Consider the following 22,623-nt stretch of genomic DNA (forward strand, 5'->3'; position numbering starts at 1 on the left):
TTAAAACAATAAAAAAAATAAAAACTCCCCACAGAACATCCATAACCCACGTTCAATGCGGACTCCTTTCACGCGAACGTATCTAGGAGATATCACGGGCTGGCACGCTCCGCTAAGCCCCGTTCCGAATTCGAAAAATGATTCAGTCAACACGAGTCACACGAGCACAGCTGTCAAAGCAAACATGGCCACCAAAACCCCGGAGAGTGAAAAGTGGAGGCGACGCAAATTGTCGAAGAACATCGACAATGACAACGACTGCGCCAGTTTGGCGTGGCTCTTAAACTTCAGGCTGGACGAAGTGGTCAATGTGAGGGTGCCTGATGACGAACCGGTCGTGAAAGAAGCGAAGGTGGATGTGGAATCGCCAGCGGTGAGGAAGCCCCCGTATACTTATCCTGAACTGATTGAACGAGCGCTCCGGGAGAACGGAGAGCTGACTGTATCCGGGATCTATCAGTGGATATCGTAAGTTCTAGCAAATGTTACATAACAAGGTATTCTGTGGAAATTCGATAGTAATAAATTAAATTATCTGGTTTTTCATAATTTAATAATGAAGGATTTTCTTGTTGAATTCTTTTCGGAACCAACATAATTGGAAAAATTATCAACTTGGTGAGTAAAAGTGACAAAATGAAATATGATGAAAAGCTCTTATGACATGCTCTTAGCAATTACGTAATATTAAGAAAACTGTTGTTTAAGTAACGATCCTATTGATATGATGTAAAGTTTATTGTAAAGTTTATTTAATCAGTTTTAGATTACTGATAAATTTCGAATACCAATAACTTAAATGCATAGCTGAATATTTTTTCTAATACTGCTGACATCTAGGTGGTCATGGTTTTTGATTGAACTGTATTCACGTTGGCTGCGATAGAACCAGTCAATCGATATAATTACTTTAAATTTAGACTCACCTGGTGTCAAGTGGTTATTTTCGCTCGGAGACAACATGAAACCCACCTTGAGACATGAGGTCTCAGCCGTATTATACAGCTGTAATGTTTCTTCCGACATGGATTAACTCGATCGCCATTTTGTGTATACATATATCTGATCAGCGACGATCACAGTAGGCGGCTTTTAAAAATTTTTTTCTCAATTTTTTGGACTGATTATGAAGATGAGTTCAGGGCTCACCTAATTTTAAGTGTCTACTGGTACCTATACCACAACATGAAATTAAATCAATGGCTCGGGTGCACGTCATTGAAATTGCTTGAATAGCATTCAAGATATAAATAGTATAATATAATATATTTATAAATATATAAATAAAAGTAATAAATAATTTTATTTCATAAAAATAAATGTAATATAAATAGTAACTATACTTGAGACCTTAGAACTTGTATCATCTCGGGGTGGGTGGCGCATTTACGTTGTGGATGTCTATGGGCTCCAGTAACCACTTAACACCAGGTGAGCTGTGAGGTCGTCCACCCATCTAAGCAATAAAAAAAAAGTAAGCAGGATAATAATTTGTATTCGCCTTCATAGGAGACGAACTGCATATGACCTTATAGTAAATGATTAGGAAATTGTGGTCGTCATAGTCGGGTACTCTTGCCAGAGAAGTCGTGGTCATGTGGAATTTTTGTTTATTAAAGCCTTGACAGATGTTTTCCATGGGTCGCGAACTGAGGCTTTGCACACCCACTCGTTAAGTGTGGTGGCGCGTTGTAGATGTCTATGGGCTCCAGTAACTACGTAACACCAGGCTGACTGTGAACTAGTCCACTCATCTAAGCAATAAAATTTTTTTTAATAGTAAATAAATAAATAAACATTTTTTTTAGATTATCTGATTCACTTAGCTTGATCTTATATCAAAATGTTTCACGTATTATATTGTGAGTAGCTAAAATACTCTGTTCACTCGATACTGTTGCAATATTCATGGTTTCCTTTCTTGTCTGTCAACGAAGACGGTCGAAATGTTTCGTGTGCGATAATTCCATTCCGTGATTTGACGCAAACTTCGAACCCTATTCGTAAATATTGTTTGACTGGTGGTACCATTTCGTTCATTGCACCGAACTTCATCTGTATTCATGCGTGCAATATCGAACCAATACATTTGTTTTGGTTCAGAACACACTATAATGTTCTTACATTTACATCTTTAAACGAGCAATTCTTGTATATCTATACCCATATATAAAAATGAATTGCTTTTCGTTAGTCTCGCTAAAACTCGAGAACGGCTGGACCGATTTGGCTAATTTTGGTCTTGAATTATTCATGGAAGTCCAGGGAAGGTTTAAAAGGTAGATAAATATGAAAATGCTCTTAATTAAATAAAGTTTAGGTCTTTTATTTATCGATTGAGGCACTACGAAGTCTGCCGAGTCAGCTAGTCTATATAAGTATTTAAAATGAATGGCTGTTCGTTAGTCTCGCTAAAACTCGAGAACGGCTGGACCGATTTGGCTAATTTTGATCTTGAATTATTTGTGGAAGTCCCCCGTCGGACGAATTCCTTTTGTTTGTTTTAAGTTTATTTTATACAAAAGTTTCGGTCTTTTATTTATCGATTGAGGCACTACGAAGTCTGCCGAGTCAGCTAGTAAATATATATAATCTGACCCTCGGAAACGGCTCCAACGTTTTTCATAAAATTTAGTATACAGGGAATTTCGGGGGCGATAAATCGATCTAGCTACGATTTATTTTCAGAAAATGTTGTTTTATTCGTGTTTTCAATAACCAACTTTATCGATAATCAACTTAAACATAAACTTTTTTTTTATTGAACGAAAATAACAAGTAATATACCTAATATAATATGAATATGTAATTCGTATTTAATATATTATAATTTCTAAAAAACACAAATTATAAAAAAAAAAACCGAGCAAAGCTTGGTCATTCTCTAGTGTATTATAATGTGACATGCAAAATATTTTCCCCGCAAGCAATATCAAAATATCATTAATTGTCATTTCAACACAACTCTATGAAAATTATAATGGAAGAATAGCTTAGTACTTATTAGTGTTGTGTTTTGTCGTGTCTCTTTTTTCCGGTGCGGCATTGTGGTGTCTTTTGTGTCTCCTAATGGACTAGAATCGGATTTAATGGCCATTGTAAAGCAATTCTTTTATGAGAATAATTTATAATATTTTATGTTTTATTTATATTTTGTTATATTTCAAATTAAAGCTAGTATCTATAATACGTACCTTTTTGTGTGTTACAACAAATTTGCTGTTCGTTCATAGGTTAATGTTACGACTAGGATTACAATTGTTAGTTTTTTTTTATTGCTTAGATGGGTGGATGAGCTCACAACCCACTTGGTGTTGAGTGGTTACTGGAGCCCATAGACATCTACGACGTAAATGCACCACCCATCTTGAGATATAAGTTCTGAGGTCTCAAGTATAGTTACAACGACTGCCCCACCCTTTAAACCGAAACGCATTACTGCTTCACGGCAGAAATAGGCAGGGTGGTGGTACCTACCCGTGCGGACTCACAAGCGGTCCTACCACCAGTAATTACGCAAATTATAATTTTGCGGGTTTAATTTTTATAACACGATGTTATTCCTTCACTGTGGAAGTCAATCGTGAACATTTGTTGAGTACGTATTTCATTAGAAAAATTGGTACCCGCCTGGGATTCGAACACCGGTGCATCGCTTAACACGAATGCACCGGACGTCTTATCCTTTAGGTCACGATGACTTCAATTATTGAACGAATTGCAGAATAGCTCTTTATAATGATACTTCAGATTATTATTATTAAGATAAATTAATAAATAATGCAGTCCATACATAGAAGAATGGAATACTCAAGTCGTGGACATGGTGTTACATCTGATTCTCTCGCGATTAAATCCTGTGGATAAGGATTCACTTTTTAGTGTTGCTTTTCGAGTATCATTTCCGTTTCATCTGGTTTGAAGGTTTCACTTCAAAATAGTTTAAATAGTTCACTAGGGTGCTGCCTTTTAATATTGAAACCGTGGGCCGTGTTGTGATAGTTGAGCAATCCTAGCTACGGGAAAGGGGAGGCTCCTTAGAAATTTGACAGGATTGTAAACGTTGTTAGAAGAACAATAGAAATGCTAGGGGTACACAACTGTGTTGCTGTGTTTATTGATTGCAATAATTAAATATAAATAAATATGTGGCAGTGATGAGTGAATGAGACATTGCTGACTGAGGTCTGATTGACCCAATTGCTTTCCTTGATTTGAAATAAGTCTGATTGATATTATCGACGCTACCTACTGCTTAAGTTGAACAGTTAGCGAAACACCTCTTCACAGAATAACAAAGTCTCAATTACAAACGATATCATGTTCTTCAGACAGTAACTGTAATACAAGTTGTATTAATACCGACGGAAATAGCTAAGATAGGCAGACGATAATTTATAATATTATTTAAACTTTAAGCAATATCGTTTTTGGTACTGAGAGTTTAAATGGTGTTTTTACTGGTGGTAGGACGTCTTGTGAGTCCGCACGGGTAGGTATCACCACGCTGCTTGTTTCTGCCGTGAAGCAGTAATGCGTTTCGGTGTGAAGAGTGGGGCAGCCGTTGTAACTATACCGAGACCTTAGAACTCAAATCTCAAGGTGGGTTTCGGCATTTGCGTTGTAGATATCTATGGGCTCTGGTAACCACCTAGCACCAGGTGGGTTGTGAGCTCGTACACCTATTTATGCCATAAATAAAAAAAGTTTTATGCTTACCCAACGTGTTGGGGCTGTGATGAAAGAGAATGAAACGAGTTGCGCAAAACTTCGTTTCCAGCCAAGCGTCGGATGCTTGCTGAGATAGAACTTTAGAAAGGCAAGAAGGGCGCGTAGATATTATTTAATATTATTACCTAATCAGCCTATCTTTCTTTTTTTTAAACCTAACCTGATAGCCTTGAGACGGGATGTCAGCGTAACCTAACAAGTAGGTGAGCTCACGGAGCTCAAACCTGTCAACGTTGCTAACACTAGCTCTAGCAAGAACAGTGCTTCGCAGAATCTTGTCATTACGGATCCTCCCCGTCCATTAACGGTGCTTTTAGGTACCACAAACGCCGGTCACCGTCCTCCTCGAACCCGTTGCTTGCGAAGAAGGGCTCGACGAGCGAATTAACCCATAGACGCAGCCCACTGAGTTTCTCGCCGGATCTTCTCAGTGGGTCGCCTTTCCGATCCGGCGGTAGATTCTGCGAAGCACTGCTCTTGCTAGGGTCAGTGTTAGCATCACTCCAGTTTGAGCCACGTGAGCTCATCTACTAGTTAAGGTTACGCTGAAATAGTCTCTCAAGGCTATCAGCTTAGGTAGGGAAAAAAAAGCCTCCTAAGAATCTACCACCGGATCGGAAATGCGACCCACTGTGAAGATCCGGCGACAAACTCAGTGGACTCCAGAATCGGTGATCGATAATTACACCAATTTCATATTTCAGTCAGATAGTTAATTGGTTTTTAATTTGGACTAATTCATTTGTCGAATACTAATCGTGTTATCTTTTATCGCGATGTCGTTATCGGGAACGGTTGTTTATCGCTCCGTGACCGAGGGGTCGAATTAATATTAAATATCGCGCGGCATGTGTTTACATTGTCACTATCGCACAGATTACTGTGGATTTATTTAGGCAATACCGTATGTATATATGTAGTTTGGTTTATCTTTGAGAACCGGGGAATTATCGAATTATGCTCTTTATCGATTTTAACTAGCTCAAATGCGATTATCGGAATAGCCACTGCCTTTTACAAATACAGGGTGTTGACATTGAAAGCGCAAAACGTATCAATTTAGTAATCTAAGTATCGATGATTGCTGTTTGAGTATTAATTTTCTTTCGTCAACTCGAATCTATATTAGTTTCATTAGGATACAAATAATGTATACGTATTGTAGATTGCGTGAAATGTAAAAATAATACCTAGTAGTAGTAATTTGAGTGTTCTGTCATTATCCTTTTATTTTTATCATATCAAAATCGTAAATATTATTAGTTGATGTTTGTCCTTCTTTATTTTGGATAGTGAAAATTCCACTGGATATACAGTTGTACATGGTTTAAAGATATTAGAATAAGGAGCAGATGTAGAAAGATAAACGTTAAAATGCTATACTAATTTAATAGAAAATATTTTTTATTTATAACAAATGTACTTTTATCACTGGTGGTAGGACCTCTTGGGAGTCCGCACGGGTAGGTACCACCACCCCGCCTATTTCCGTCGTGAAACAGTAATGCGTTTCGGTTCGAAGGGTGGGGTAGCCGTTGTAACTATACTGAGACCTTAGAACTTATATCTCAAGGTGGGTGGCGCATTTACGTTGTAGATGTTTATGGTCCAGTAACCACTTAACATTAGGTGGGCTGTGAGCTCGTCCATCCATCTAAACAATAAAAAAAAAGAACATAATTGATGTGAGAAAAAGTACTCGTTGCCTTAGTAATGCCATATTATGTGAATAAGTAATAAACAACAAATGGCAGACGCATTCCGTTTTTTCTCTCATGACATTAAATTTTACGCAATGTGCAACAAAAAATATTTTATATAATACGAATATGCTTTTTTTATAATTGCCTATTATCGTTTTCCAGAACACCTTTAATAGTATACTAGCGGACCGCTCCGGCTTCGCTCCGGGTCTGTATGGAAAATTTCAACGACGTTGTTTTATTTTTTTAAATAAAAGAACACTTATATTGCGGCATAACTATAATAGTTAGACATATGCTGTCGCGACACTTTTTGGCTGTACAAAGTAGTAGTACATTATATCATTCTACCATCAATAGTTTTCGCAGGGCACGCAATGTAAAGAATATTTTAAGTAATGTTTTTACACCTTTGGTTACATTATTGGAGTTTTAGTTTTAGTTTAGAATCCCTTTTTTTGTTAAAAAAATATTATAGCCAATGTCACTCGGGAATAGTGTAGCTTCCAAACAGTGAAAGAATTTTTCAAATCGGTTAAGTAGTTTCGGAGCCTATTAAATACAAACAAACAAACAAATCTTTCCTCTTTGTAATATTAGTTGAAAGATAGTTTAAACGTTAACAAGTAGCCAAAACGCGTTTCATCGATATTGCAAGCCACAAAAACCGTAATGCGTAACATTCACGTCTCGGAGCGTACGGTGGCGAGGGTGCTGGCTCCATCGCGAGCCGGCACGGTCAATGGTTACGTGAGCTCGCTCCCCGGCTCTTGCACCGCCCCATTAACAAAACATCCGGCGCCAAACGGTCGCGATTAGCCTCGATTGTCGACGTTAATTCGATTACACCTGCTCCGGAAAAGGCCCTTTTTTATAGTCAACTTTGGGCAGGTACAACGTGTTTAGGAAGTGAGTAGGTACGATTAGCGTACATTTGTATGTTTTTCGTCTTCTTGTGTGTGAAGTTTAACAAATGATTATTGAAGAAAATATGGGTGCGATATATATGGGTGGGTGGGATATATATGGGATATGTATGGGTGAACGAGTCCTTTTTTTTATTGCTTAAATAGCTTGACGAGCTCACAGCCCACCTGGTGTTAAGTGGTTACTGGAGCCCATAGACACAGACAACCTAAATGCGCCACCCACCTTGAGATATAAGTTCTAAAGTCTCAGTATAGTTGCAACGGCTACCCCACCCTTGAAACCGAAACGCATTACTGCTTCACGGCAGAAATAGGCGGGGTGTTGGTACTTACCCGTGCGGACTCACAAGAGGTCCTACCACCAGTAAATAATGTAATAATGTTTTCAGTGATCGTTTCCCGTTCTATAAAGCCAACGACGAACGCTGGAAGAATTCCGTTCGACACAATCTCTCCATAAACCCACATTTTCGTAAAGGAGCCAGAGCACCGCAGGGGGCCGGTCATCTGTGGTCTCTGGCCGCTAACGCCATAGACCTGCTGCCGTTGAGGAATACGCCCATGCCCGAAGAAAAGGCGGCCGAGCCACTTCACACTGCCAAAATAATTGGTTTCCCTAAAGTGAGTTGTAGATTTATTGTTTTTGGGAAATATCATGTAGTGACTCTGACGTCTGACCGCGAAGCTCACGACATTGCAACTATTCGCAGCCGGTGTATAAAAGTCATTCCCGATCCTGCGGACAGAATGGAAAGCAGTCGACGTCGCCCCAAACACGTCATTTCGGATCCTCCCGATCCACTAATGGTGCTTTTAGGTACCTCAAGCACCGGTCATCGTCCTCGTCGAACCCGTCGCTTGCGACGAAGGGCTCGACGAGAAAATTAACCCTCAAACACAGCCCACTGAGTTTCTCGCCGGGTCTTCTCAGTGGGTCGCGTGTCCGATCCGGTGGCAGATTCTGCGAAGCACGGCTCTTGCTAGGGTTCGGGTTAGTAACGTCGTCAGGTTTGAGCCCCGTGAGCTCACCTACTATTTAAGGTTACGCTGATATAGCCTTTCAAACCTCTCAGCTTAGGTAGGAAAAAAAAAAACAAAAAAAGTGTAAAAGTATAGTGAAAGCTTTATGTTTAGAGGTCTGCGGGTGACTGACGCGGTAAGATGCGGCGGCTCACACTCACAAACTAAATAATTATGTGTGTGAGGTCACCACAGTGATCATGAATTTCATGTTCTCGGATTGTCTGCACGTGTGTGCTTTAAATTTAGAAAAAATATTTCCATCCCGGAGTTCATGTTACGTCCTATATGGTGGTTTTTACCGATGATATTGCATCCAACCGACTTATTGCGTTCTGTATACGGACACAAGATTGACCATTTCTCAAATTCAGTCAGAGGTAGCCGAAAGATCGTACAATGCCTGGGTAAAATATTGGCATGGACGTTATTTTGTCACCGGATTGATTCTCAGCGTATTTCTTAGTTCCGCTGTCCGAAAATTATTTCAAATTGAATATCTTATTTTCGAATTTAAATAAAATTTCTGTTTTGGTAATAGAATTCACACGACACCAATGTAACTATATTCGCACCAATAATAGTTTAAAACCCATTGGAAACGGTGGATGCAACAGGGTTCTACTATGAAAAGACACAAGAAGTCTTCAGCGATTTAAATATATATGTACATACATTTATGCGTATATATTTAAAAAAATAGCGTGAAATTAATTTGTTTGGTGCAACTCGAATCATGATTTATAGGAAGCCTTGCAAAGATCTACTCGATTTGCAATTTTGATGGTTTGTAGCTATCTAGGGTAGTCTATTATAAAACTAGATATATACATAAAATATGGTATAAGATTTTATACGGTAATGAAAGTTTGTAATATAATATTTGAATTCTGTACATATGTGTACGTGCTGGATTCATAGATTTTAATTTTTGTTATTTAGCATTGATTTCACGCATCAAGGCTGTTTTTTTCAATATGTGTTTTATTTCACTATAGTGAAGAAATTGAAAATAAAATTAAACTATTTTTCATTGACCACATGTGAAGAAATTCTTAATTAAAGAGGATATTTTCGTATGAAGTGAGTGAACATGGAATGTCTTCTTCACGTCCTTACGGATCCATCAGATCCAATAACCTTTGCATTAGACGCCTTCAGCTCTAACACTAGGAGCAGGCTTAGGGACCCTGGGGTAACCGTATTCGTCGAACTCGACAAAGAGTTCGACGTGCAATCTAACCCATGAATCAGCTCGCTGAGTTTCTCGCCGGATCTTCTCAGCGGGTCGCGATTCCGATCCAATAGTAAACTCATTCGCGAAGTACTGCTCTTGAGTTGTTTGGTCTCCTTCGGAGGCGCTCGAGCAGCTGTTAGCAAATCCCACTCCTCCTTGCTGAGCCTTTGCTCGCCCACTTGTCCTGTTGAAACTGGAAAGGCCTTAGGGCCACCAGTCATCATTCAATAAAAAAAAAAGTAATTTCTTCTTCTCAGCCGCTTAAACTCTTGATAGAGCGGTCGTGGTCGTCAGTTCACGTAGTGGTGCGCTTCACAAGACATCGCCATTCCTCGCGTACCGTACATGGAATGTAGAGGCTCTAATTATAGGCGCATCTCTTGTGTTTACTACATAACATCGTTGTGATATTAAAAATTATGAATTTCAGGTAATCGTATTGGACGAGGCTGCCATAGCAGCAGCAAGCATTATTCCCGATCAAGATTTGTTCAGTGGAAGCACAAGTGAGTACGAATTTAAGTCAGAAATTTTTGAGAACTATGTATATCCGTCTAATTTGAATGTGAGATGTAGAAGTTGATGACAAATTTTGAAGTAACAATAGCACAGAAATATATATATTTTTTGACGTGATAACGTCAAATCGATGAACACCGGCTGCACGCACAAAAAAGAGTCACGTTCCGCCTGAGCCTGATCGTGCAAGCGAGAGCACGTAACAAGCGATAGAGAGGCGCGATCAAATCAAATCAAATAATTTTTTTTTTATTTAACCTAAATGAAAGTACATACTTGTTGAACGTCAAAAATAACTACCGTCAATTTAGAAAAACTAGCCTCCGTCCTGAGAAGAACTGGTAAGAAACTCAGCGGGCATGTCCTTTTTTTTTAAATATTAGATTTTTTTTAAATATTCCTCTTTACAAGAGGGTTATAATTATTATAACGTGACAATTATTGCAATATTGAAATGCCCGGAGCGAGCAACTCACTCCCACTTTGTGCAATCTTCTGGATAATCATTGACTTTATAGTAAGCTTTACTGCACAGATTCTTTAATAGTTTTCTTAAACCAATGTTTAGGTAGGTTCTGAATATCTTGTGGTCGGCCCAAACATTGGCTGGTGACACATTCCTCTCTTCTTGTGTGACGTCAGAGCTAGCAGTTCGAATAATTCTGCTACTGACATTAACACGTAAACCTATCGTCCGTAAACCGTTTTGCGGACAAGCAATAATTTTTTTATTTATAAACATTTTCCTTTTTTTTAAAGTCCTCAAAATTTTCCAAATCATCCTGTATTGTTTGTTGAATAAAATCAAATAATTAAGTTGATTTAGAAACGAATTAGAATAAACTTTTAAAGTAAAAATATCGATTTGAAGATTTCTAAAGATTACGTATATAGGTAGGTGCTACTCATACAATATAATTATTATTGTTAACGCTTTTTCCGTATCTGCGTGTCGTCATATTAAGCTAACTACTCTGTAATTAAAATATAATCTGTCTCCTAACACTTTTACGAGGAACAATTCCCGCTTCTTTTTCTACCTACTTAATTCAATTTATACAAGCTTCTTGCTTCTTTACTTAATTACTTCATTTAATTCATCAAAAATACAAACTAAATATCTCTACTCTAAACAAATTATTGTACAAATATAAAATAAAGTCTCGTAATAGAAAACAACGGGATTTCATTGTATCATCAGATACAATTATGTTATGCATTTATTCTTTGCTTTCAGTGTTCCTGAATCCAGTCTCCGCAGAGCAAGTGATCAGGGAATGCGGTCTGATCACTGTCGATTGAAGATCTCGTCTTTCGCGTTTCGAGATTGTGAAGTGATTTTGTTTTAACCTTAACGTTTATATGCACACGGTAGGGTTGAACGTTTCTGTTACCGCATTGTTATTCTCGTACAGGGTTGCACCCGATCGAATGATGACTATTGACTTTTACTTTTCGAATAAAAAATTTCAAAAGATAACACGTTCTCTTGAAGATATAGTATATGTAGGTACGTATAGACTGGTGAAAGGCTATTTAGTTTAAGCGACATTTTTGCAACTTTACAGGGCAGCCAATTAAAGTTAAAATTTGGAATAAAATATCGTGACAAAAAACTTCTTCAGCTGTTTGAATGGCGTAAACTTAATTGAATGAAAAAGCATCGGATCGTTGTTATATTTTTAATTTTTTCATCATAGACATCTACAGCGTAAATGTGCCACACACCTTGAGATATAAGTTCTAAAGTATCAAGTATAGTTACAACGGCTGCCCCGCCCTTCAAACCGAAACGCATTACTGTTTCACGGCAGAAATAGGCAGGGCAGTGGTATCTACCCGTACGGATTCACAAGACGTCCTACCACCAGTACTACAATCTACTACAAATACTAATATCACATAAAAAGGATATTTAATTACAAATTTCGCATACTAACCAAAATGTTGCTTAAACCCAATAGCCTTTTACCCCTGGATTTAAATACAGTGAGTGCAACTTTTTTTTAAATTTGAATTCCTCACTAAACTAAAGTGACTTAAAATAATGCTATTCAAGTCCAAATTGTTCATATGGTTAGATCTCACTTCGTGTCTCTGATATCGTGTTTTACATTTCTCAAAGCAAAGCAATATGAAAGATAGATAGTTTAGTGGGAGCCAAATATTCTGAAAGATGGTACTTGTTTGAGTACTTTAGGCTGATGTGTCATCAACATGAATTTCAACAACATAATATAGTTAATGTAAAATTTGTGTGTTAATTTTAATTTTAACAATCAATTCCAAAATAAATTGTAGCAAAAGGTCTGGTATCCCCAGTTTTAAGGGAAGAAAGGTATTTAAATTTTTTTCAACGATTTGTCCTGAATGATGATATATTTGATACTGAATAACAATAACCGCGGCTAAATCACTTCAGAGGTTCTTCTCGGAGCCCATCTGACGATTCTTAGTAGTAAATAGCTAATGTAAGATAATTTATTTGATAGTCATTAGATTTAATAAATTTATTATTAGTAAATAAATGATTGTATTATTTAAAACGCAAAAGAACTCGAAGAACGAATTCTGTTTGAAGAAGTGGGAGTTCACCGTGCATTCACGACTATGGGGCTGTTGCATAGAATAAAAATAATTACTCGCATTTATACAACGTGTTACAAAATACCCGTAAAAATATAATTAGCCAAAAATTTTGTCAATTCTAGGAAGCTGTCTCATATCAGGGAACCTGATTATTTAACGGAAAGACCTACGTACCTATTGTACCTAGCAAATATTATTGTTTGCTTTAATAGTTTTTTTTATTTTTCATTCATAAATGTTTGCTACTGAGGTACAACAACGATGTCATTATACTCAAGTACAGGATTCAAAAAAATGTCACGTTGAAAAAAAAAATTGTCAATTTCGATTTTTTGTTTTGTTAGTTTAGGTCTTTTAAAAGTTTTGTCGTTACACGAATTAGGTAGAGATGTAGGTACGTAGTTTACGTCGGGTGCCCGGTACTCGGCTGTCGGTCCGGTGGTGAGGCGGCGCAAGGTGGCTCCTGTGCACCGCTCACGGTGTGTCTCCGAGACGACGTCCTGCGGGATTTTCCCGGGGATGGAGTGCCGTCCTATTATTAGGAAGGGTACCGGCGACGGCGAGCCTTCGGCGCGCACTGTGCGGTACCGTGGGTTTCGTGGAGTCGGAGTGGTGGGGCTCGATGGGGTTTAGTCGGTAGTCGGTTTTGCGGGGTAGCTCTTGCGTGGCTGACGCCGTGCAGTGCCTCGCGCGCCTTTTTCAAGGCGTAGTCTCCCAGCAGGAATTGGGAGAAGAGGAGGACCCCTGTCTTCTTCTTCTCCCTGTTCTTCTCTGGAGGCGCCGGAGTCCGACATAATCCGGTCTCTTACACCCCTCGAACGGGTATCCGTAAAAAAAAAGTTCTGCGTAGTTTACTCTTTAATTTTACTAATATAAGGTTTGCACATCGGTGAAAAAAAATTTTTTTTTTTAGGTTTTTATACATCGTTGTTACGGTTCTTAAATATTGTGAATGGACTCGTTAAAATGCCCCATTAACCTCCTTTCGGCTTTACGGGTAGTTTTGTAACACCCTGTATAAGAAAACCTTCAGGAACAGAATTTTTTTCTAGATGAACGGTGCCTTATCTTCCTTTCTGTGCTTTAAATTTTTATAACCGCATGAGTGCCTTATCAAGACTTGAAAGTGAAACAAACAAACAAACAAATTGATCCGATATTAGTATAGGTTGATGTTTTTGTCATAAAATCGAAACCCCTAACTTGTTTTCTATGAGAGATCTCAATAGCACTAATATACAAATCCCGAGATCAAAGGTAAAGATTAAATAAACTGGATCTACAATTTTAATGTATTAAGGCTTTACTGCTTCTAAGTTAGTGCGTAAAGTTAGATTGAAGTTTTCAAAGAATTTATCTTAAAGTTTAGTTTTAGTACACTTGAGACCACAAAGAAAGGAATATAAATGCAGTATAATGTGATTTATTCTTAAGAAAATACAATTGGTCGCAGCCCACCTGGAGAAATTTTTGAAACACCGTCGTCCATCCACATCCACATCCGTTATGTATATTTTTAAATTTAACAACTAATTTAAGATAATTATACATAGAGTAAATATTTAAACATTATTCTTATCAAAATATACTTTTGGCCAACAACTTATTACTTCTTGACTTCTGTTAGATGCTGGTGGTGAAATCCACAGTGATGTAGCCTGACAAGTAATGGAGCCATCATAAAATCGTGAAAAATGCAACGCCCTTTTTTAAATTCAAAAGGGCGTTGCATTTTTGGTGATGTAGACAATGTGTGCTTGCCGCAGAAAAAAATTTGAAAAATTGGTATCCGCCTGAGATTCGAACACCGGTGCATCGCTTAACACGAATGCACCAAACGTTTTATCCGTTAGGTCACGACGACTTCAAATTTATTCATCAAGTATTTTATGGATTTTGTTTTATTACACGACGCTATACGCACGCTGCCCAAATTTGAACTCCTATGGCTTTGCCGTCGTCGAGAAAAACATGAATCTGGGGCCATTGTTAACCGATTTACAGTTTGGTCACGTTTTGTAAAAGAAAATTTATTTTTATTTTTTTACGCCGAGGTCTCGTGTCTGCTGTAATTACTCGGTCGTTAGGAGATTTTGTTTCACGAGTCGAATTTTAAATTAGCGTGTGTATAACAATAGTGTTTTTAATAAAAATTCTGTAACATCGACGTCTACTTTTTAACTTATTTTTGTCACAGTCTATAAATTTATAGTGATTTAATTAATTTGGTAGACGAAACCTGTGTCGATTTTGTCGATAAAACTTTTCTGCTTTGGGCCCAACATTCGGATCTCGAAATATCATCCAGCTCTTTTTGTTGATTCAGGACAGTACTAATTAAGTGTCAGTCAGGCTTAAGTCATTGAAAGTAAGCTTATTGAAAGTAAGCTTAATAGTTAATATTCTTTTGATTATGGACGGACATCTATAATCCACTGAGTTTGTCGCCGGATTTTTAATCCGATGGTAGATGCAGCGAAGCTTATGTGTGTTAGCATTTCTCTCGGGTGGCGTCCGTGAGCTCACCAACCAGTCAGCGTGAAGTTGGAATAGCCATTTAGGCTACCAAAGATTAGGTAGGGAAAAAAGACGTCTAAGCTTATAAAATTATTTGGCCATGTCTACTTCTGACGGACTTTTATGACATAAGGAGCTTTTAATGACAATAGACGGAAATAAAAAGCTTATTTTATATTACTCAAATATTGTTTATGTAATTTTAGTTACGTCTACGACTAGTGAAAAACCAAGGAAATACTAAAAGAAAATCATTTCTATTTTTCTCGAATCTTGTTAAAACGCACCTCGATATCCTGTTTTATTATTTACTAACTGACCTGGCAGACTTCGTAGTGCCTCAATCGATAAATAAATCAAGGGGACACATCAAAAGAAAAACAAAATTGTTTGTTTTTATATAATTCCGAGCTTTTTTATATTTTCTTACCTTTTAAATCTTCCCTGGACTTCCACGAATAATTCAAGACCAAAATTAGCCAAATCGGTCCAGCCGTTCTCGAGTTTTAGCGAGACTAACGAACAGCAATTCATTTTTATTTAAAGAGATAAACTCTTCGTCAAAATCCAAAAATAAAAGAGACTAGGCACATTACAAAAGATTAGGGCTTAGACACAAATTATCGCGACACGTAACCGCATTTTAAAATGACCCTTTGATGTGAACCGGCGTGTGGTGGGCGTGTCACCGGCACCATCTGTTATCCGAGGTCATCTCTCCGGTTGATTTACAGCTCGCGACCCGTGGCCGAAGCGTAAATGACCTTATACCGGGCTTAAACCCGGATTATAATGTACCAAATTGATTTATAATTGTCTGGAGAGGTTCGGATGTGGGATGCGGGATAAATTATTTACCCGGTTAACTGATGTTCGACGTAAGGTTTCATCAGAGGGGCATCTTTTTGTATTAGTGTATGGGATTATGCTAATAATATTAATGTTGCTGTGCTATTATTTTTAAGAGTCATTAAGCTTACGCTGATACTATGAATAGGTGGTAAAGATAGGTGTTTTGATGTTCTCTCTTGGGTACAGTTTGATAAATTTATAATTTACCAACAAGAAATTTGGTCTGTATGGCAGCTATTCCCTTTAAAATAGCTACATTGGCATTCTTAAAATCGCTAACATATTGTGAAACATAAACAAAATCAAAAACCTTATAAGTAGCCGTCAAGTGTTAGAAACTAAACATGTTAAATCATGAGAATGATTTAAACTAAAATCACCTAATTCTTGAATATGAAGATTACATGTAAATTTATCATTACATCACGATGACACATACTTCGGGATTTGTAATATGATCGCTATGAATGAAAAAAAAAGAAATCTTTTAATCGCCTCCCCAAATCGGAGCGTCATCTAAAAAATAGATTGTGACGTCACATTCCGATAGAGGCACCCGTCACGTGCGGACGTGCTCATCGTCCACTCGATCGCCCGGTCTTTGTTCGCCCGGCTTTTGTTAGCCCGGCCATTGTTCGCGCGGCCTGTGTTTGTGGTACATCTGCCGACTAAGTGCTCTTTCTGGAAGTTTTTATTTGTTTTGTTTCCTTTTGTTGTTTCTGTGTTCGTGGTACATCTGCCGACAAAGTGGTTTCCTGCAAGTATTTATTTGTTTTGTTTCTTTTCGTAATTTCTGTTTTGTTGTGCTTTTTCTTTGTCCTGTAGTAATCGCGCCGCATTGCCACCTGTGTTCAATAGAACCGCTCAGGTCCGAGAAGTTGGGGCCTCGCCGCAAGGCGAGTGTTTTCAAGACCCGGGGCCGCCCCACCTGGGTACTCAGCGATCATGGACGCTGTATTCGCGGAATTCCTCCGACTTCGCCACCCACAGCTCGCCTCGGAGTTTTTGGCCTTCAAGGCCAATCACACTGCGAGCCCTCTCGAGGACTCCGCCGCGCTCGCTGCTCCTGCGTCGCCTGTACCTGCGTGCAGAGCTTCTGCATTGAGCACCGCAGCCTCTGTCGTGCCTGCCGCTCCCGTGTCGCCTATACTGGCGAGAAAAGCTGCTGCGTCGTCCGCCGTGACCATCGTTTCAGCTGAGCGATCATCCGCGGCCTCCGTCGCGCCCTCTAAAACACCTACACTTGCTCGTAGGTCGCCTGCACCCGCCTCCTCGTGCTCCGACTCTGACTCGGACATGGAGGTCGACCTCGCCCCCGCCTCATCGACGGATGGATTCACCCTGGTACAGAAGGGTAAGAAGCGTGCCGCGGAGTCTCGAGCTCCCGCGGCCGCTAAAATTAGCAAAGCCGTGAACGCGTCGCGCCCCCGCCCTCAGACTCCCGTTGCGCCCCCAGCCCGTGCCACTCCGTCGCCGCGTCCGGTGGCACAAAATAAAACCCAGACCCCTCCCCCGGTTATCCTTCAGGAGAAGGCAGCTTGGGATCGAGTTTGCCTGGCCCTTAAGGCCAAAAATATAAATTTCACGAATGCCCGTAACCTCGCGAACGGCATTCAAATTAAGGTTCAAACACCCGACGACCATAGGGCCCTCTCTTCTTACCTCCGTAAGGAGCGTATAAGTTTCCATACGTATACGCTCCAGGAGGAGCGCGAACTCCGCGTTGTAATACGCGGAATCCCTAAAGAGTTAGATGTAGAGCTCGTAAAAGCCGACCTGTTAGAACAAGGCCTACCAGTGAATTCTGTGCACCGTATGCACACCGGTCGCGGTAGGGAGCCATATAATATGGTTCTAGTCGCTCTCCAGCCTACCCCCGAGGGTAAGAAAATCTTTAACACACAGACCGTCTGTAGGCTCTCTGGTATCGCTGTCGAAGCCCCCCATAAAAAAGGCACTCCTAGCCAGTGCCATAACTGTCAATTGTACGGGCACTCTTCCCGTAACTGTCACGCGCGCCCCCGATGTGTTAAGTGTTTGGGCGATCACGCCACGGCCCTCTGCGCTCGCGACCAAAAAACCGCGACGGAACCGCCTAGCTGCGTCCTGTGTCGAACACAGGGTCACCCCGCGAATTACCGTGGTTGCCCCCGAGCCCCTAAAATAAATCGCCGCGTCGCCCGCCAAAACCGCCTCCGAGCTTCCGGCCCAGACATCAAAGCCTCGGCACCCTCTGCGTCGCAGGCTAAGCCAGCGTTCGTTCCGGCGGCGGTGCCCAGTGTCTCGGCCTGGGCAAAACCGCTGCCGTACACGAACACGGCTACAACTCCCTCCTCCGCGATTCGTCCCGCCCCCGCGACTCGTCCCTCTCCCGCGACTTGCCCTCCGACCGCGTCCGACAATCTCGCTTTAGCGATCGACTTCTTTCAGTCGATCAACTTTGAGCGCGTTAACGCTTTGGGCGACGCCATTCGCGCTGCCTCCACTGCACAACACTTTATCGCCGTTGTGCAGGAATACGCCGACGTATACGCGTCATTAAATACGTACGTCCTCCCCTCACTCCGCCGGTAATCAATGGCGTATATAAGTAGAATAAAGCCCCTATCCGTAACGATAGGATTTTTTAACGCTTACGGTCTCGCAAATCAACGTGATCAGGTTTCTGACTTTTTGCGTGACCACCAAATTGATATCTTTTTAGTGCAGGAGACCCTACTTAAGCCCGCGCGCCGTGACCCTAAAATCGCGAACTATAACATGGTCAGGAACGACAGGCTCTCTGCCCGTGGTGGTGGTACCGTCATTTACTATAGAAGAGCCCTGCATTGCGTCCCGCTCGATCCTCCCGCGCTCGCTAATATCGAAGCATCAGTGTGCCGAATCTCACTGACGGGACACGCGCCGATCGTTATCGCGTCCGTTTATCTTCCACCGGATAAGATCGTTCTAAGCAGTGATATCGAGGCGCTGCTCGGTATGGGGAGCTCTGTCATTCTGGCGGGCGACCTAAATTGTAAACACATCAGGTGGAACTCACACACCACAACCCCGAATGGCAGGCGGCTTGACGCGTTAGTCGATGATCTCGCCTTCGATATCGTCGCTCCGCTAACCCCGACTCACTACCCGCTAAATATCGCGCATCGCCCGGATATACTCGACATAGCGTTATTAAAAAACGTAACTCTGCGCTTACACTCGATCGAAGTAGTTTCAGAGTTAGATTCAGACCACCGTCCCGTCGTTATGAAGCTCGGTCGCGCTCCCGATTCCGTTCCCGTCACGAGGACTGTGGTGGATTGGCACACGCTGGGCATCAGCCTGGCTGAATCTGATCCACCATCGCTCCCGTTTAACCCGGACTCTATCCCGTCTCCTCAGGATACCGCTGAAGCCATAGACATCTTAACGTCACACATCACCTCGACATTAGATAGGTCATCGAAACAAGTTGTAGCGGAGGACTTCCTTCACCGCTTCAAATTGTCCAACGATATTAGGGAACTCCTTAGAGCTAAGAACGCCTCGTTACGCGCCTACGACAGGTATCCTACCGCGGAAAATCGTATTCGAATGCGTGCCCTACAACGCGACGTAAAGTCTCGCATCGCCGAAGTCCGAGATGCCAGATGGTCTGATTTCTTAGAAGGACTCGCGCCCTCCCAAAGGTCTTACTACCGCTTAGCTCGTACTCTCAAATCGGATACGGTAGTAACTATGCCCCCCCTCGTAGGCCCCTCAGGCCGACTCGCGGCGTTCGATGATGACGAAAAAGCAGAGCTGCTGGCCGATACATTGCAAACCCAGTGCACGCCCAGCACTCAATCCGTGGACCCTGTTCATGTAGAATTAGTAGACAGTGAGGTAGAACGCAGAGCCTCCTTGCCACCCTCTGATGCGTTACCACCAGTCACCCCGATGGAAGTTAAAGACTTGATCAAAGACCTACGTCCTCGCAAGGCTCCCGGTTCCGACGGTATATCCAACCGCGTTATTAAACTTCTACCCGTCCAACTCATCGTGATGTTGGCATCTATTTTCAATGCCGCTATGGCGAACTGTATCTTTCCCGCGGTGTGGAAAGAAGCGGACGTTATCGGCATACATAAACCCGGTAAACCAAAAAATCATCCGACGAGCTACCGCCCGATTAGCCTCCTCATGTCTCTAGGCAAACTGTATGAGCGTCTGCTCTACAAACGCCTCAGAGACTTCGTCTCATCCAAGGGCATTCTCATCGATGAACAATTCGGATTCCGTACAAATCACTCATGCGTTCAACAGGTGCACCGCCTCACGGAGCACATTCTTGTGGGGCTTAATCGACCAAAACCGTTATACACGGGAGCTCTCTTCTTCGACGTCGCAAAAGCGTTCGACAAAGTCTGGCACAATGGTTTGATTTTCAAACTATTCAACATGGGCGTGCCGGATAGTCTCGTGCTCATCATACGGGACTTCTTGTCGAACCGCTCTTTTCGATATCGAGTCGAGGGAACCCGCTCCTCCCCACGACCTCTCACAGCTGGAGTCCCGCAAGGCTCTGTCCTCTCACCCCTCCTATTTAGCTTATTCGTCAACGATATTCCCCGGTCGCCGCCGACCCATTTAGCTTTATTCGCCGACGACACGACTGTTTACTATTCTAGTAGAAATAAGTCCCTAATCGCGAAGAAGCTTCAGAGCGCAGCCCTAGCCCTAGGACAGTGGTTCCGAAAATGGCGCATAGACATCAACCCAGCGAAAAGTACTGCGGTGCTATTTCAGAGGGGAAGCTCCACACGGATTTCCTCCCGGATTAGGAGGAGGAATCTCACACCCCCGATTACTCTCTTTAGACAACCCATACCCTGGGCCAGGAAGGTCAAGTACCTGGGCGTTACCCTGGATGCATCGATGACATTCCGCCCGCATATAAAATCAGTCCGTGACCGTGCCGCGTTTATTCTCGGTAGACTCTACCCCATGATCTGTAAGCGGAGTAAAATGTCCCTTCGGAACAAGGTGACACTTTACAAAACTTGCATAAGGCCCGTCATGACTTACGCGAGTGTGGTGTTCGCTCACGCGGCCCGCACACACATAGACACCCTCCAATCCCTACAATCCCGCTTTTGCAGGTTAGCTGTCGGGGCTCCGTGGTTCGTGAGGAACGTTGACCTACACGACGACCTGGGCCTCGAATCAATTCGGAAATACATGAGGTCAGCGTCGGAACGATACTTCGATAAGGCTATGCGTCATGATAATCGCCTTATCGTTGCCGCCGCTGACTACTCCCCGAATCCTGATCATGCAGGAGCCAGTCACCGTCGACGCCCTAGACACGTCCTTACGGATCCATCAGATCCAATAACCTTTGCATTAGATGCCTTCAGCTCTAATACTAGGGGCAGGCTTAGGGACCCCGGTAACCGTACTCGTCGAACTCGACAAAGAGGTCGACGTGCAACCTAACCCATGCATCAGCCCGCTGAGTTTCTCGCCGGATCTTCTCAGCGGGTCGCGATTCCGATCCGGTAGTAGATTCATTCGCGAAACAATTGCTCTTGAGTTGTTAGGTCTCCTTCGGAGGCGCTCGGGCAGTTGTTAGCAAATCCCACCCCTCTTGGCTGAGCCTTTGCTCGCCCACCTGTCCTGGTGAAACTGGAAAGGCCTTCGGGCCACCAGTAAACTTACAATCATAAAAAAAAAAAAAAAAAGATTGTGACGTCACACTTTACCTTATAGCTTCGAGTTTCCGAACAAAACCGCGCTTTGTCGGTAATAAAAACTTTTTTCATTATCCCCCGGTACATGGAGCTTATTGAAAATAGCCGTGTCGCCTTTGTTTTATTGTAAATTATCCAGGGGACTAGAAGAATCTCTCCGTATTGCTTTGGATTTGTTGTATAGAAGACCTGTTTATTTTCATTATTTTATGTTCTACAGAGCTTTTCATTAATTGTTACCCTCTATATCTCTATTTTCCTCAATGCTATATTTTTTTTTATTTAGCTATAGTTTAAATTTCAAGCTCACGCTCAACTTTTTTCTCCTTTTTTCTTTTCTTTTTTATTTATTTTCTGGCTGGTATTGGAATCTTCTAGGATGCTCCTACGCCTAAAGGGGTGCGTAAAAAATGTGGGACTTAGGCTGACGATAGTAAAGACTAATCGATTCCTCTATACTTTCGCCCGACTCCCGATCCCTGCCTGAGATAGAAAGACCAGGTAGGGTCCACGTTCCACCACCGGGACCACGGTCAACTCTACAAACAGACGCGTAGTTCTCTTCAACAATGGCCAGCCATCGAAGTGTCAACGGTAACGTTAGTAATCTCGGTACGGCACCCGTCAGGTCAGCCCAGGCGATGTCGCTTGTGTCCCGAAATATTCCACTAGATATTAATACATACTTATAAATTGAGAAGACTGATCGGTACTAGATTGGTAATAAAAAGGGCAAATAAATATTTAACTAAATATGTTTATTGTATAATATGTTAAAGTATAAACAGGAGATATGGAGGCCAGAAAAGAGT

At 41.5% G+C, this 22,623-nt stretch overlaps 1 protein-coding gene and 1 non-coding gene across 2 annotated transcripts; both read left to right on the forward strand.

Moving 5' to 3' along the window:
• The first annotated feature begins 27 nt into the window (after positions 1–27).
• On the forward strand, positions 28–12,667 carry LOC101735653 (fork head domain transcription factor slp2). The gene is made up of 4 exons (XM_004927930.5): positions 28–468; positions 7,753–7,984; positions 10,051–10,126; positions 11,377–12,667. The coding sequence occupies exons 1-4, from the start codon at positions 56–58 to the stop codon at positions 11,439–11,441; spliced, it is 786 nt and encodes a 261-aa protein (XP_004927987.4). The 5' UTR covers positions 28–55; the 3' UTR covers positions 11,442–12,667.
• Positions 825–942, forward strand: Mir3280 (microRNA mir-3280). Its single transcript, NR_107565.1, has one exon. It is a non-coding gene; the product is annotated as a microRNA mir-3280 (primary transcript).
• Positions 12,668–22,623: the final 9,956 nt, after the last annotated feature.

The sequence above is a fragment of the Bombyx mori genome, chromosome 13 (assembly GCF_030269925.1).
Source record: "Bombyx mori chromosome 13, ASM3026992v2".
NCBI classification, from domain to species: domain Eukaryota; kingdom Metazoa; phylum Arthropoda; class Insecta; order Lepidoptera; family Bombycidae; genus Bombyx; species Bombyx mori.

What these genes read in the sequence shown, in the direction of transcription:
- LOC101735653 (XM_004927930.5), top strand. Translation starts at nt 56, where the DNA reads ATGCGGACTCCTTTCACGCGAACGTATCTAGGAGATATCACGGGCTGG. An exon ending in GGGATCTATCAGTGGATATC is followed by an intron (nt 469 to 7,752) that starts GTAAGTTCTAGC and finishes TAATGTTTTCAG; the next exon opens with TGATCGTTTCCCGTTCTATA. An exon ending in TTTGTTCAGTGGAAGCACAA is followed by an intron (nt 10,127 to 11,376) that starts GTGAGTACGAAT and finishes CTTTGCTTTCAG; the next exon opens with TGTTCCTGAATCCAGTCTCC.